General features: G+C 43.6%; 1 protein-coding gene across 1 annotated transcript in view; it reads left to right on the top strand.

The window, feature by feature from the left end:
* AKAP9 (A-kinase anchoring protein 9) overlaps positions 1-14,521 on the top strand; it is a gene marked incomplete at its 5' end in the record, with an annotated part of 407,878 nt that overhangs the window by 188,041 nt on the left and 205,316 nt on the right. Inside the window, 1 exon segment of the mRNA XM_082257825.1 lies at positions 12,966-13,174. Within this exon segment, the coding sequence (XP_082113951.1) occupies positions 12,966-13,174 (209 nt within the window).

Below are 14,521 nucleotides of genomic sequence, written 5' to 3'. Positions count from 1 at the left end.
TCATACATAAATAAATACAATATATCATTAATTATTAATATATTTATATATTTTGTACTATATTTTGCACATATTTATGGCAGCGCTGATACATACCCATTTATTCAGTTTTAAAAAGGTCTTTCCTTTTTTATTAGCAGCAGCTATTTACGGTATATATTTATATATTTAAATGTTGATATTAATTAGATTATATTATATATACTCATAAAAAATTTTATCCAAGCGCTGGCACTTTGACTTAAGAGTTACAACATTGTCTTTCCTCCTTTTGTTTTCTGGAGAAACCTGAAATGAGATCTCTTACTTAAAGTAAAACAAAAATGCGAGGCCAGCATAAGTTTCCAAGGACAGGAATGTGTCAGCATGTAATTAGTTCCAAATTTATCTTCATCTGTGGCCCAGGCACTTACAAAGAAGACACACGTTTACAGTCAACAACTTATTTCCACTTTTGCAGTCAAATTTGTTGTCCCTGAAGTTGGATCATTGAAATCAGAAAAATGTGCAACACAGTTTGTTGTGTATGGGACTGCGTAGCTGCAGACTGGTCAGAATGCCCATGCTGGCCTATGTCCACAGCCAAAAACGCCTACAATGGGAGAATCCGAACTGGACCACAGAGCAAAGGAAGAGGGTGGCCTGGTCTGATGAGTCACATTTTCTCTTACATCATGTGGATGACCAGGTGTGTGTGCGGGAAGTTTGGGAACTTTTGGGTTTTTTGCCAAAGCTCCTAAACTGAACTCCCATGAGGCTCCATTCACACATAGGCGATTTGAATCACAGCAAAACGCAGGACACGTTTGCGATGCTATTACTTCTTAATGGCAACCCAATCACGGTGCAATTTTGCATTGTCGCATGAGCAGGAGCTTCTTTTGGGCGATAGCGTCACAGGTAAATCGCAGCAAAATTGCCCCGCGATTGGGGTGCCATTAACCACTTTACCACCGGAGGATTTTGCTGTCTTACGTCCAGGCCACTTTTTGCGATTCGGCGCTGTGCGACTTTAACTGACAATTGCGCGGTCGTGCGACGCCATACCCAAAGGAAATTTACGTCCTTTTTTTCCCACAAACAGAGCTTTCTTTTGGTGGTATTTGATCACCTGTGCGATTTTTACTTTTTGCGCTATAAACAAAAAAAGAGCGTTTATTTTGAAAAAATAACAATATTTTTAACATTTTTTTATATGAAATTCCCCCCAAAAAATGTAAACGTCAAATTTTTTTTAAATTTTTGGCCAATTTGTTTTCTGCTACCTATGTTTGGTAAAAAAAATCATGATAAGCGTATTTTGATTGGTTTGCGCAAAAGTTATTGCGTTTACTAACTACGGGAAAGATTTCTATCATTTTTGGTGGGTTTTTTTTAACGCGTAATGTCGGCGATCTGCGATTTTTTTTTTTGCGGGACTGCGACATTGCGGGGGACAGATCGGACCCTTGACTGACATTTTTGACAGTTTTGGGGGTACCAGTGACATTACTGCAGTAATCAGTGCTATACATATGCACTGTTACTGTAAAAATGACACTGGCAGTGAAGGGGTTAATTTTATTGGAGAGGGAGGGGTTAATGTATGCCTGGTGCTTACTGACGTGTGGGGGGGGAGGTGACTGAGTGACAGAAGGACAGATCGGATGTTCAGCTATGCTGAACCCTGCAATCTGTCAGTCCCTGTCACTTAGGAGATCCACCCGCTCTGTTTACACAGGCGGGCGGATCTCCTCACTCGATTCCCCGACGATCGGGGCAGAGCAGCGGCGATCGCCGCCGCTCCTCCCCTGGCCCGACTCCCGCTGTGAATGAAAACAGCGGGAGCGCGCCTCCGGCGGCGCGCAAGCGCCACCTACAGGGGGAGGAGTCCAGCGACGTAGGTCTACGTCGCTGGACGGGAACGAGCCACTTTGCCGCAGTACGCTCAATGTGAGCGGTGGGCAAGTGGTTAAGAAGTAATAGCATCACAAATGCGTCCCACATTTTCCAGCAATTTGGACTTGCAGGCAGAATTGCGGCGATTTCGTCCGCGATTCAAATTGCCTAGGTGTGAATGGAGCCTTAAAGCCTATGTGTCCATGTACACATAGGCTTTTAAGATCGTTTAGGAGCTGCTGTGGTTAGGGGAGATTCAACCTCCCTCTCCTGAACGTGGAAGAATTGGATAGGAATGTTCTGACCACCGGCCGCAAAGTCGCGATCAAATCGCAGAATGATTTTACCGTGTGTAGCACTACTCCCTTGGGAGCTGCTTGAAGCAGATTCCCCTGGCACCCATAGCAACAACTTGTAAATCCTTAGTACTTTAGATTCTTGGCTCAGTCAGTAAACAGTCCAGGGGATTTGGTTTTTGTTGTTTTTATTTTATGATGGGATTGGAGAAGGAATGAGTGGGATACTCCAACTTACCAAACTATGCACATAGATAGGACTTCTATCTATGTTGAATGTTGAATGCGGCAAGGCCGCTGCTTCACCCTGCCACTGAAGTGAAGTATATGAAAGGCAAACTACTTGGTAGATTACTCTTCAGGGTTCTACTTGGCACCCCCTTTCTCATTGACTGTGTGCGCTGACGTTCTGTCCACTGACCTCACTGGAGTGGTCCCCTTCCTGGGCAGACCCCTGGTACTCACATACACTGTTTTTCCCAGGTAGCTCTGCCTTCAGCTCCACTGTCCGTTTCTCCCGGACCTTTAAGGCTCAGCTCCACACCTGGCTCACTAGGCTGACTGCCTGTGACCACTTTCCTCGGCATACAGAAGGAGAGACAGCCGTCACCCTCCTCCTGGGACTCTGCTTCCTGCCAAAGACACCCTGCCTCGTGCGCTCTCGGCTCAAGGTCAATCTCAGGATGCACTGTGGTGGTGCCCTCCCACTGGGACTCCCACAAAAACCTGTGCATCATTGGCCAGGTTTCCTCCACTGTCCAACATGCCTCCCTATTGGATGCAGTGGGGACACTCCCTCAGACCAAATGAATGCACACTGAGCACAGAGCAGGCCTAACTAAAAGATCAGGCTCCCCTGATAAGCAGATGGAGCAAAACAAATGCTTTGTCTAGCACTCGTCTAGGAGGGTGCTGCATGTGTTTTGCATTTTCCCATGGCCGGCGGTCAAAGTAGTCTATGTGTACATGATGCCTAAGAAATACGGTGGAGACATTTTATGCTATTTGATACGGGATCCTTACCTACTAACAAGTGACAGGTGACTTCTCTGGTATTACCTGAACAAGCTGAGTATTCCTTCTTTTTTACCTGTTTTCTTTTCTCATAGCTAATTTCCTGCTTTTTCTGGGGGGGGGGGGGGGGTTTCTTTGGAATACAGACGTCCCATCTCATTTGGGTTTGTTTTTGGGCAGCTTGGAGGCCAATTTGCAGACAGCTTTTTTTTTTTTCAATGTGCGTCCTTTCTGGTCGCCTTTGATTTGTTATGGTATTTATCATTTGAGCAGTCTCTTTCCTATAATTTGGTTTGTTTGAGTAATTTTTTATTGAGATTGTGTGGCGTTTTTTCTTTTTTTGTTATATTGACAGGTCTGAAAACTGTTGGCCTATTGTTTGACCTATGCTTGTGGCCTGTTCTCTTTATGACTATGTAACTTGATGAAAAGTTATAGAAATTTGAGCAAAAACATGAAAAGTAATACATTCAGCACAATGGCTAAGGGGTTAGCACTTTCACCTAGCAGCAGTGGGGTCATTGGTTGGAATCCCAACCAGGGCACTACCTGCCTGGAGTTTACATGTTCTCCCTGTGCATGCGTGGGTTTCCTCCGAGTACTCCAGTTTCCTCTCACACTCCAAAGACATGCTGGTAGGTTTATTGGCTCCTACCTAAATTGGCCTGTCTAAATTGTATGAATGTGAGTTAGGGACTTTAGATTGTAAGCTCCTTGAGCGCAGGGACTGATGTAAATATACAATATTATATATATACAGTGGGTACGGAAAGTATTCAGACCCCCTTAAATTTTTCACTCTTTGTTATATTGCAGCCATTTGCTAAAATCATTTAAGTTCATTCTTCTTCCTCATGAATGTACACATAGCTCCCCATACTGACAGAAAAACACAGAATTGTTGACATTGTTGCAGATTTATTAAAAAAGAAAAACTGAAATGTCACATGGTCCTAAGTATTCAGACCCTTTGCTGTGACACTCATATATTTAACTCAGGTGCTTTCCATTTCTTCTGATCATTCTTGAGATGGTTCTACACCTTCATTTGAGTCCAGCTGTGTTTGATTATACTGATTGGACTTGATTAGGAAAGCCACACACCTGTCTATATAAGACCTTCCAGATCACAATGCATGTCAGAGCAAATGAGAATCATGAGGTCAAAGGAACTGCCTGAAGAGCTCAGAGACAGAATTGTGGCAAGGCACAGATCTGGCCAAGGTTACAAAAAGATTTCTGCTGCACTTAAGGTTCCTAAGAGCACAGTGGCCTCCATAATCCTCAAATGGAAGACGTTTGGGACGACCAGAACCCTTCCTAGAGCTGGCTGTCCGGCCAAACTGAGCTATCGGGGGAGAAGAGCCTTGGTGAGAGAGGTAAAGAAGAACCCAAAGATCACTGTGGCTGAGCTCCAGAGATGCAGTCAGGAGATGGGAGAAAGTTGTAGAAAGTCAACCATCACTGCAGCCCTCCACCAGTCGGGGCTTTATGGCAGAGTGGCCCGACGGAAGCCTCTCCTCAGTGTAAGACACATGAAAGCCCGCATGGAGTTTGCTAAAAAAACACCTGAAGGACTCCAAGATGGTGAGAAATAAGATTCTCTGGTCTGATGAGACCAAAATAGAACTTTTTGGCCTTAATTCTAAGCGGTATGTGTGGAGAAAACCAGGCACTGCTCATCACCTGTCCAATACAGTCCCAACAGTGAAGCATGGTGGTGGCAGCATCATGCTGTGGGGGTGTTTTTCAGCTGCAGGGACAGGACGACTGGTTGCAATCGAGGGAAAGATGAATGCGGCCAAGTACAGGGATATCCTGGACAAAAACCTTCTCCAGAGTGCTCTGGACCTCAGACTGGGCTGAAGGTTTACCTTCCAACAAGACGATGACCCTAAGCACACAGCTAAAATAACAAAGGAGTGGCTTCACAACAACTCCGTGACTGTTCTTGAATGGCCCAGCCAGAGCCCTGACTTAAACCCAATTGAGCATCTCTGGAGAGACCTAAAAATGGCTGTCCACCAACGTTTACCATCCAACCTGACAGAACTGGAGAGGATCTGCAAGGAGGAATGGCAGAGGATCCCCAAATCCAGGTGTGAAAGACTTGTTGCATCTTTCCCAAAAAGACTCCTGGCTGTATTAGATCAAAAGGGGGCTTCTACTAAATACTGAGCAAAGGGTCTGAATACTTAGGACCATGTGATATTTCAGTTTTTCTTTTTTAATAAATCTGCAACAATGTCAACAATTCTGTGTTTTTCTGTCAGTATGGGGTGCTATGTGTACATTCATGAGGAAGAAGAATGAACTTAAATGATTTTAGCAAATGGCTGCAATATAACAAAGAGTGAAAAATTTAAGGGGGTCTGAATACTTTCCGTACCCACTGTGTATATATATATATATATATATATATATATATATATACATAACATGGCCACTTCTGTCTACAACAGTTTACGGTCATCTACCCTGGATGCCTTGGCCCCCCTCACTACATACAGAATCAGGCCCCGACCGCTACAACCCTGGCAGACAGACAATATCAGATGCCTCAAAAAACGTAACTGTGCTCTTAAGCGTCTTGGCGTAAGACTAAGTCACAGCAAGATTTCAGCCAATATAAATCTGCCCTCCAAAAATACAATTCCTGCCTCCACACTGCCAAACAGACCTATTTTTTATCACTCTCATTAACACCTTCTCACACAGTCCCCATCAACTCTTTTCTACCTTCAACGATCTACTTCGTCCTCCATTACCTCCACCCACTAACTTTCTCACTGCCCAAGAGATTGCCAATCATTTCAAAAATAAGATTGATACAATTTGCAAAGAGATCTTTACAGTACAGATATCTCCCTCACCTCACACTTCTTGTCTTCCTGCACAATCAATACTTCCCTTGTTTAACCCAACTACTGTAGAGGAAGTCACTAAAATTTTTTCTAATGCCCACCTAACTTCCTGCCCCCTGGACCCTGTTCCTTCTCAAATAACAACGGTCACCCTCTGACTCTATCCTACACTCTTTAACTCATATCTTCAACCTCTCCCTTTCCACTGGCATCTTCCCCAGCTCTCTAAAACATGCGCTAGTCACTCCCATACCAAAGAAAGCCTCACTAGACCCCACCAATCTTAACAACCTAATGGCGCTTTTCCACTGCATGGAACCGAACGGTTCGGCTCGCTTTTGTGCTTTTCCACTGCTGGTACCGCATGGTATAGTGTAGGAACGGTACAGTACGGCGGCGCTTTTCCACTGCATGGAACCGAATGGTACGGCTCTCAAAAACAGTACCTACTCGATTGTGGTTCCAACAGGTACCATAACCGGTACCATATCCCACAATCCTTTGCATGCAGTCACTACTAGCCACTGATTGGTCAGAGAATCCCACCCACCCCGTTGTTATCCCACCCACTTAACTTTAGTACTACTTTAGTGGAAACGCAAACCATACCATACCGTACCGAACTGTTCCAACACCGTACCATGCGGTACCAGCAGTGGAAAAGCAAACCGGGCCAAGCAGGGCCGAGTAGAGCCGAGCCGGTACTTGCAGTGGAAAAGTGCCATAAGATCCATCTCCTTACTCCCTTTTGCCTCCAAACTCCTTAAATGTTTAGTCTACAACCGCCTGAGCAAGCACCTCATTGAGAATAACCTTCTTGATCCCCTTCAATCTGAATTTCGGCGGCAGCACTCCACAGAAACTTCTCTCCTAAAACTTACGAATGACTTAACAGCTAAAACCAATGGTCACTTCTCCGTACTTTTACTCTTGGACCTCTCTGCTGCCTTTGATACTGTTGACCACCCCCTCCTTCTCAATAAACTCTATTTGCTTGGTCTCCGTGACTGTGCTCTTCATTCGTTCGAATCTTATTGATCTCACCGAACCTTCAGTGTCACTTACAATTCCACTTACTCCTGCAACTCCTCTTACCGTTGGGATCCCCCAAAGTTCTGTCCTTGAACCGCTACTATTCTCGATCTACACCTCCTCCCTGGGTCAGCTAATAGCCTCCCATGACTTCCACTACCATTTCTATGCTGCTGACACCCAAATCTACCTCTCTACCCCTTAGCTCACCCCATCAGTCTCCTCCCACATCACTGATCTACTAACAGACATATCAGCCTGGATGTCACACCACTTCCTCAAACTGAATCTATCTAAAACCGAGCTCATAATATTTCCTCCTCCACGTGCCCCTTCCCCGGAATTCTCTATCAAGATCAATGAAACGACTATCAGGGTGCTAGGGGTAACCCTGGACTCTGCACTGTCCTTTCAGCCTCACATCCAATCCCTGTCCAAATCATGCCACCTTAACCTCAGCAACATCTCTAGAATACACCCCTTTTTAACCAACGAACACCACCAAGCTTCTAATTCACGCCCTGGTTATCTCTCGCCTCGACTACTGCAACTCCCTCCTCATTGGATTACCCTTACATAGATTATCCCCCCTTCAGTCCATAATGGATGCTGCTGCAAGACTCCTCCACCTTCCCAACCGTTCAGTGTCCTCCACCCCTCTCTGTCAATCCCTTCACTGGCTTCCACTCACCCAACAAATACATTTCAAAGTGCTAACAATAGTTTACAAAGCCATCCACAACTCTGCCCCCAGCTACATCACTAACCTGATCTCAAAATATCAACCAAGCCATTCTCTTCAGTCCTCCCAAGACCTCCTGCTCTCTAGCTCCCTTGTCACCTCCTCCCATGCTCCCCTCCAGGATTTCTCCAGAGCTTCTCCCATTCTTTGGAACTCTCTACCCCAATCTGTCCGACTGTCCCCTAATCTATCCATCTTTAGACGAGCCCTGAAAACCCTTCTCTTTAAAGAAGCCTATCCGGCTACTAACTAATACACTGTTTCACCTTCCCCCATCAGCTCATCCCCCACAGCTATCAGTCCTTCCACACATACCTTTTGTATCAATTGACCCTCCCTTTTAGATTGTAAGCTCTAGCGAGCAGGGTCCTCTGATTCCTTTTGTACCAAATTGTATTGTAACTGTAATGTCTGCCTTCATTTTGTAAAGCTCTGCGCAGACTGTTGGCACTATAGAAGTCTTGTATAATAATAATAATAATAATAATAATAATAATATATAATAATATATGTATATGTACTGCTTAAATCAACGGCGCTATATAAGTACCTGTAATAAATAAATTCTGGAATTCAGTACCCAGAATGGAATAATGAGAAGGAAAGCAGAGCCAGACCCTGTTGAAAAGAGAGAGGAGATGGCAGAACCCAACGTTCTGGGGATGTAGGAATCCCCTTTCTCAAGAGCCTCCTGCCTCTTATGTGAGAAAGTTGCTTGTTTACAGGCCAATAGACAAGGTTAGACAGATCCTTTTTAGGCATTGCATTAGATAGAGTTCCCTTTTCAAAAAAAGCACTGGCATTCATTGTATTGTAAATTAGATTGTTCATGCAGAGAATTAATATTTAGGCCCGTGATGTATGTGAATGTGCATATTGATGGTATTTTATCATTCCGGAAGCAGGCTGTTTACTGCGAGGCCCTGCCTGCGATTACTGGGCTGAATGTCGCATCAATCAGCAGCCTTTGTTCCTGAGAAAGCTCATTACGGCTTCTGCTTGCATGCTAAACTCTCCCTTACGTGTCAAATTTTTCAATACATTATTACCTGTCAGGTGATGCCACTGTCGCCAAAAGGAAACAATAATCACTGTAACCAAATACTGTACATACAGTATCTCACAAAAGTGAGTACACCCCTCACATTTTTGTAAATATTGTATTATATCTTTTAATGTGACCACACTGAAGAAATTACACTTTCCTACAATGTAAAGTAGTGAGTGTACAGCTTGTATAACAGTGTAAATTTTTTGTCCCCTCAAAATAACTCCACACACAGCCATTAATGTCTAAACCGCTGGCAACAAAAGTGGGTACACCCCTAAGTGAAAATGTCCAAATTGGGCCCAAAGTGTCAATATTTTGTGTGGCCACCATTATTTTCCAACACTGCCTTAACCCTCTTGGGTATGGAGTTCACCAGAGCTTCACAGGTTGCCACTAGAGTCCTCTTCCACTCCTCCATGACGACATCACGGATCTGGTGGATGTTGTAGACCTTAAGCTCCTCCACCTTCCATTTGAGGATGCCCCACAGATGCTCAATAGGGTTTATGTTTGGAGACACACATCACATTTACCCTCAGCTTCTTTAGCAAGGCAGTGGTAGTCTTGGAGGTGTATAAACAGGTGGGGGGTACTGCGCTTCTGGGTTGATAAACAATAATAAATAAATAATTAAATAAATAAATAAACTGTATCTGGTGTGTGTGCCTGTCACAATAAATATAGAAGGGAACTAAACCATATAAGATAGATCCATATTCATAATAAACAATTTAAAATATTAGTGCAGTACTCTAAAAAACCACTTAATGTGCTGATGATGCTCTAGTGACAAATAAAGTTCTCAGGTGCATATATATAAATATATCAAAGTGTCCTCTGTGCTTCACAATAAATATAACAGTCTGAGTGAAATAAAGTCCAAATAATTAAGGTAAGTGTTCAGGTGGGTAAAGTATATCCACAGGTGCTACTCCTTCACCAAACACCGTGCTGAAAGTGGTGGGGTGCTTCTCCTTATCCCCTCTAGGTGTTCTAGCCGCTCACCTTAAAGACTAAGGGTAAAAGCCTTATCAATAATCCAGGGGGCTCCCCTCCAATCCTATAACGTGCTCCACTGGGGTCAGGGCTGCTGCGGGTGACTTGGCTCCCTCTCCAGAATCCCCACGGTCACAATGGATCTCAAAGCAGAATACTCAAGATAGTGCAAGTATGTATGGATAACGGGTACTTTATTAAAATATAATTAAAACACTCACATTTGTTGAGTAAACAAAGCGCAAAAGGATAGCGTCGGAGTGGGATTGCAGTCCTCACTTCCGCGATGTGCGTCACTTCCGATCCGAACGTCCCTACGCGTTACGCCACTTCCGCGTCACGTGGCTTCTTCAGGAGTCTTGGAGGTGTATTTAGGGTCATTATCATGTTGGAATACTGCCCTGCGGTCCAGTCTCCGAAGGGAGGGGATCATGCTCTGCTTCAGTATGTAAGGAATATACTGATGTATATACCCCGCGCCGCGTATTTATAAATAAGTGAATTAGATAATAAATATTGTGATTATACTTTGGTGAATAAATATATATGTGAATAAATATATAAAAATTGTGTATATTATTAGCAGCTGCTATAGTAAAAGAATCGTGTATAGGTGAGTAGTCTAAAAGGCTACCTATAGTGCTTGCTCAAAAAAATTGAATATATAAAATTTCATAAAATAAATAGTATATAAAGTGTTAAATTAATGACTCATATTCCATAGAACATTGTTACATCAAAAAGTCCAAACTTTAAAATTTCCAATATAAATAAAAATAGAAATAACAGGTGAGTCCTTAGTGCAAAAAGTTCCAAATGAAGATTCCAATATAGTGAGTTCTTGTGCAAACTTCTAAACAAAAGTGCAAGTGCTCAGCGCGGTGGTGAATCCTGTGACAAAGGTAAGATTCAATCACTTACCAGACGTTGTGGGTCACGTGTGCCTTATAGCACCATGACCTATCAAACTTGTGTAGCCTTCCAGGCTAAGCGATCTCTTTGGCTTGCTTCAAAACGGTTAAAGTGATAGGGTCCCCCTCTGTGTCCTCTCCCCTCTCGCCAGATCTCCGAAGACGTCACCGGAAGTGACGAAACGCGTCAGATTGGACCGCACAGCGTGGACCGCACAGCGTGGTGACATGTGCCAAAGGTGGAACGCAAGCCGGAAGCTCTCCCGCTAGCGTCCGCGCTGATCGGCTTGCGCCGTAACACACGCTCACAGGCGGCCTGAATAGGGCTGCATTCGGGAGGATTGTACCCCGATTTTGTTTGTTTTTTTCTGCTTATTTTTCTTTTTTACGTTTGAATTTACCTGCATGTAAATACCTTTTTTACCCAATTGGGAATAAAAGCCTAAAGGATAATACACTATTTGGAGCTCCATTTTTTTTTTCATATCTTTGTCTGGCGAGAGGGGAGAGGAGACAGAGGGGGACCCTATTTGCTTCAGTATGTCACAGTACATGTTGGCTTTCATGGTTCCCTCAATGAACTGCCGGCAGCACTCATGCAGCCCCAGACCATGACACTACCACCACCATACTTGACTGTAGGCCAGACACGCTTGTCTTTGTACTCCTCACCTGGTTGCTGCCACACACACACTTGACACCATCGGAATCAAATAAGTTTATCTCATCAGACCACAGGACATGGCTCCAGTGATCCATGTCCTTAATCTGCTTGTCTTCGGCAAACTGTTTAAGAGCTTTCTTGTGCATCATCTTTAGAAGAGACTTCCTTCTGGGACGACAGCCATGCTGACCAGTTTGATGCAGTGTGCGGCGTATGGTCTGAGCACTGACAGGTTGACCCCACTCCTTCAATCTCTGCAGCAATGCTGGCAGCACTCATATGTCTATTTTCAATTTCTTTGGTTGACCACGGTGCATCCTGTTCTGAGTGAAACCTGTCCTGTTAAACCTCTGTATGGTCTTTGCCACTGTGCTACAGCTCAGTTCCAGGGTCTTGGCAATCTTCTTATAGCCTAGGCCATCTTCATGTAGAGCAACAATTTTTTTTTTTTAGATCATCAGAGAGTTTTTTGCCATGAGGTGCCATGTTGAACTTCCACTGACCAGTATGAGAGAGTGAGAGCGATAACACCCAATTTACCACACCTTATCCCCATTCACACCTGAGACCTTGTAACACTAACGAGTCACATCGGGGAGGGAAAATGTCTAATTGGGCCCACTTTGGACATTGTCACTTGGGGGTGTACTCACTTTTGTTGCCAGCGGTTTAGACATTAATGGCTGTGTGTTGAGTTATTTTGAGGGGACAGCAAATTTACACTGTTATACAAGCTGTACACTCACTACTTTACATTGTAGCAAAGTTTAATGTCTTTAGTTTTGTCACATGAAAAGAAATAATAAAATACCTACAAAAATGTGAGGAGTGTACTCACTTTTGTGAGATACTGAACACTTCATCAAAATTAAAGCTAACTGGGGAAAAAGAAAGATTTTTTTTTTTGCCTCATCCATGAGGTTATCGGGATGTCACACAGCTCAGTCCACATTTCTATCGAAGCTGCTGTAAGAAAATGAAATATGGAATAGATCGTACCTCTGTTTTCAGTGAAAACCAGGCAGAGCTCTTGCTCTTAAGACCCATTGACATTGGAGGACAGTGCTCCCAATGCCATTGCACACACATTGTGTTTGGTGACCTAATCAAAATTAATGAGCAGTCATTACAGGAAAATGTAGATCCTGCATACAAATTTTAAATGCAGAATAGTGCACAGAGTATATTTATTTGTGTGTTGCAGTGCACTCTGACACTCTGGTGTATGGTGCAGTACACTGTATGTGCGATGGGGTGGAAAAAGATTTGCATTGCAACAAACTTCTTGCATCGCGGAGTTGTGGTAACATGGGTCTTGAGTAGAGATGGGTTCAGGCGTGTTCGGATCCTAATCCCAACCTACCTGAGCTGGGCAGGATTGAGCAAAAAAGAGAAGTTCCATATTTACATATATAGATTAATGAGTTTTTGGAGAAAAGGTAAAACACCTGTCTAAGTCGTATTTGCTTTTTATGTTCCTATTTATATTGTCTTTTTTTCTACATTTTTGCCTCCAGGAAAAGCCTAAGAAGGGTAAATAAGCGCCTTCTGAAGATTCTGCTGGAAATAGTGAAGACGACAGGGGCGGTAGAGGAGACTATAGGAAGACATGTTGTTGGACTGTTGGATAAATCAGGCCGGAAACCATCCACGTCCAAGGTGGTTGTCTGGAACCCTGAACAAGGAGAGCTACAGGCCACAACTCCTGGAACAGTCACTGTCACCGGTAAGGCTTACAGACTACATTTGTAATGGTGGATTTGTGGTTTCACAGAAACATATTTTGCAGCTTATCATTCAAAAATGAATTGCTGCTTCCATCCGAAGGTGATCACATGTTTTTTCTCAGTAGATTTCCACTCCTCTTCTGTTCTAGTGAAAACTGGCCAACTTTAAATTTCCTCTGATATCTACAGGGAGTAGATGAAAATCTCCCCAAATGTGGCACTAAGGGCAATATAATCCTGCAGTTGGCAGCAATCTCTACATTGTGCTTATGGAGCAAGCTACAGCTATGATCTGGTACTTAGAGGACCTTCTACCTCCACCCCCCTCCCCACCAACACCTCTCTAAAACTGCTAATATTATGTAAAGGGAGGAAATAAACAAGCATATTATCATGCTACTTTTTCTTCCTTTTTACCAGTTTTTTTTATGCTTCTGTAGTGCCTGGGCCCCCGCTTCCATTTTGAAAATTTACATCAAGATTCTGTCATACTGTTCATGTGTGTCATAAAGCATATGATTGCTCATGTATGTGCCGCATCACATGCATCTGTTAAAATTATTAAAAATCTCCTCGCAAGCTTTTAGGGAAAGTTTTGTTTTTAACCAGTAAGTAATCTCAAATGGCGCATGTGTGAGAGGAGCCACATGGCATCATGCATTTCATCTCATGCAGGCGCAGTATGATCTTGCCAGATCTTGCAGTTTAGGTACAAGATTTCAGGGAAACCAAAAAGGTAAGTAGCGTTTTAACATCAGCATGCACAGGGGAAAGGTCAACTTTGAGCCGGCCATTCGTCGATTCAGATTCGGCTGTTTCAGCAGGTACCAGACGAATTTTGATCCATGTATGGGCAGGCTGGTTGTATGGAAGTTGATCCGTAGGCTGTTGGAAAAATTAATCACAATCATTGCTGCCGGCTATATCTGGCAGCGCTGATCAGTGTATTCTGATAGCGGGGAAGTCTTCCATCATCAGAACACAATAGCTCGGCGGGAGTGATTCCCCCATCCACCTTGAAAGTGTTAATGGGGAAATCAGGTCATTTTTTTTTTTCGTTCACCTTGCTGGTTAAATGAAAAAACTATTATATGAGCTGCCTTAATCTTTTTCTTGCTGACTTTAAAATGCTGTACTGAGATCTTTAAGGTTCTCCTCTGTCTAAATTTGTTTCTCCTTCCCGACAGAGCTGCTGTCTGCAATCCTGTCGAATTGACTTTTGGGTTTAGATTTGTATTGCAAGAACACCATCGGCACTCCTGTAACTCAGAGGGGAGTAACAGCCAGATGCGACCAGAATGGCTCTCTCATAGAGGCACATGCCAAAATGTTTAATTCCAGCTCTG

The sequence above is a fragment of the Pelophylax lessonae genome (assembly GCF_965119305.1).
Source record: "Pelophylax lessonae genome assembly, chromosome: 5".
NCBI classification, from domain to species: domain Eukaryota; kingdom Metazoa; phylum Chordata; class Amphibia; order Anura; family Ranidae; genus Pelophylax; species Pelophylax lessonae.
Note: the sequence above shows the minus strand (reverse complement) of the source record. Positions and strands in the feature narration are given on the sequence as shown.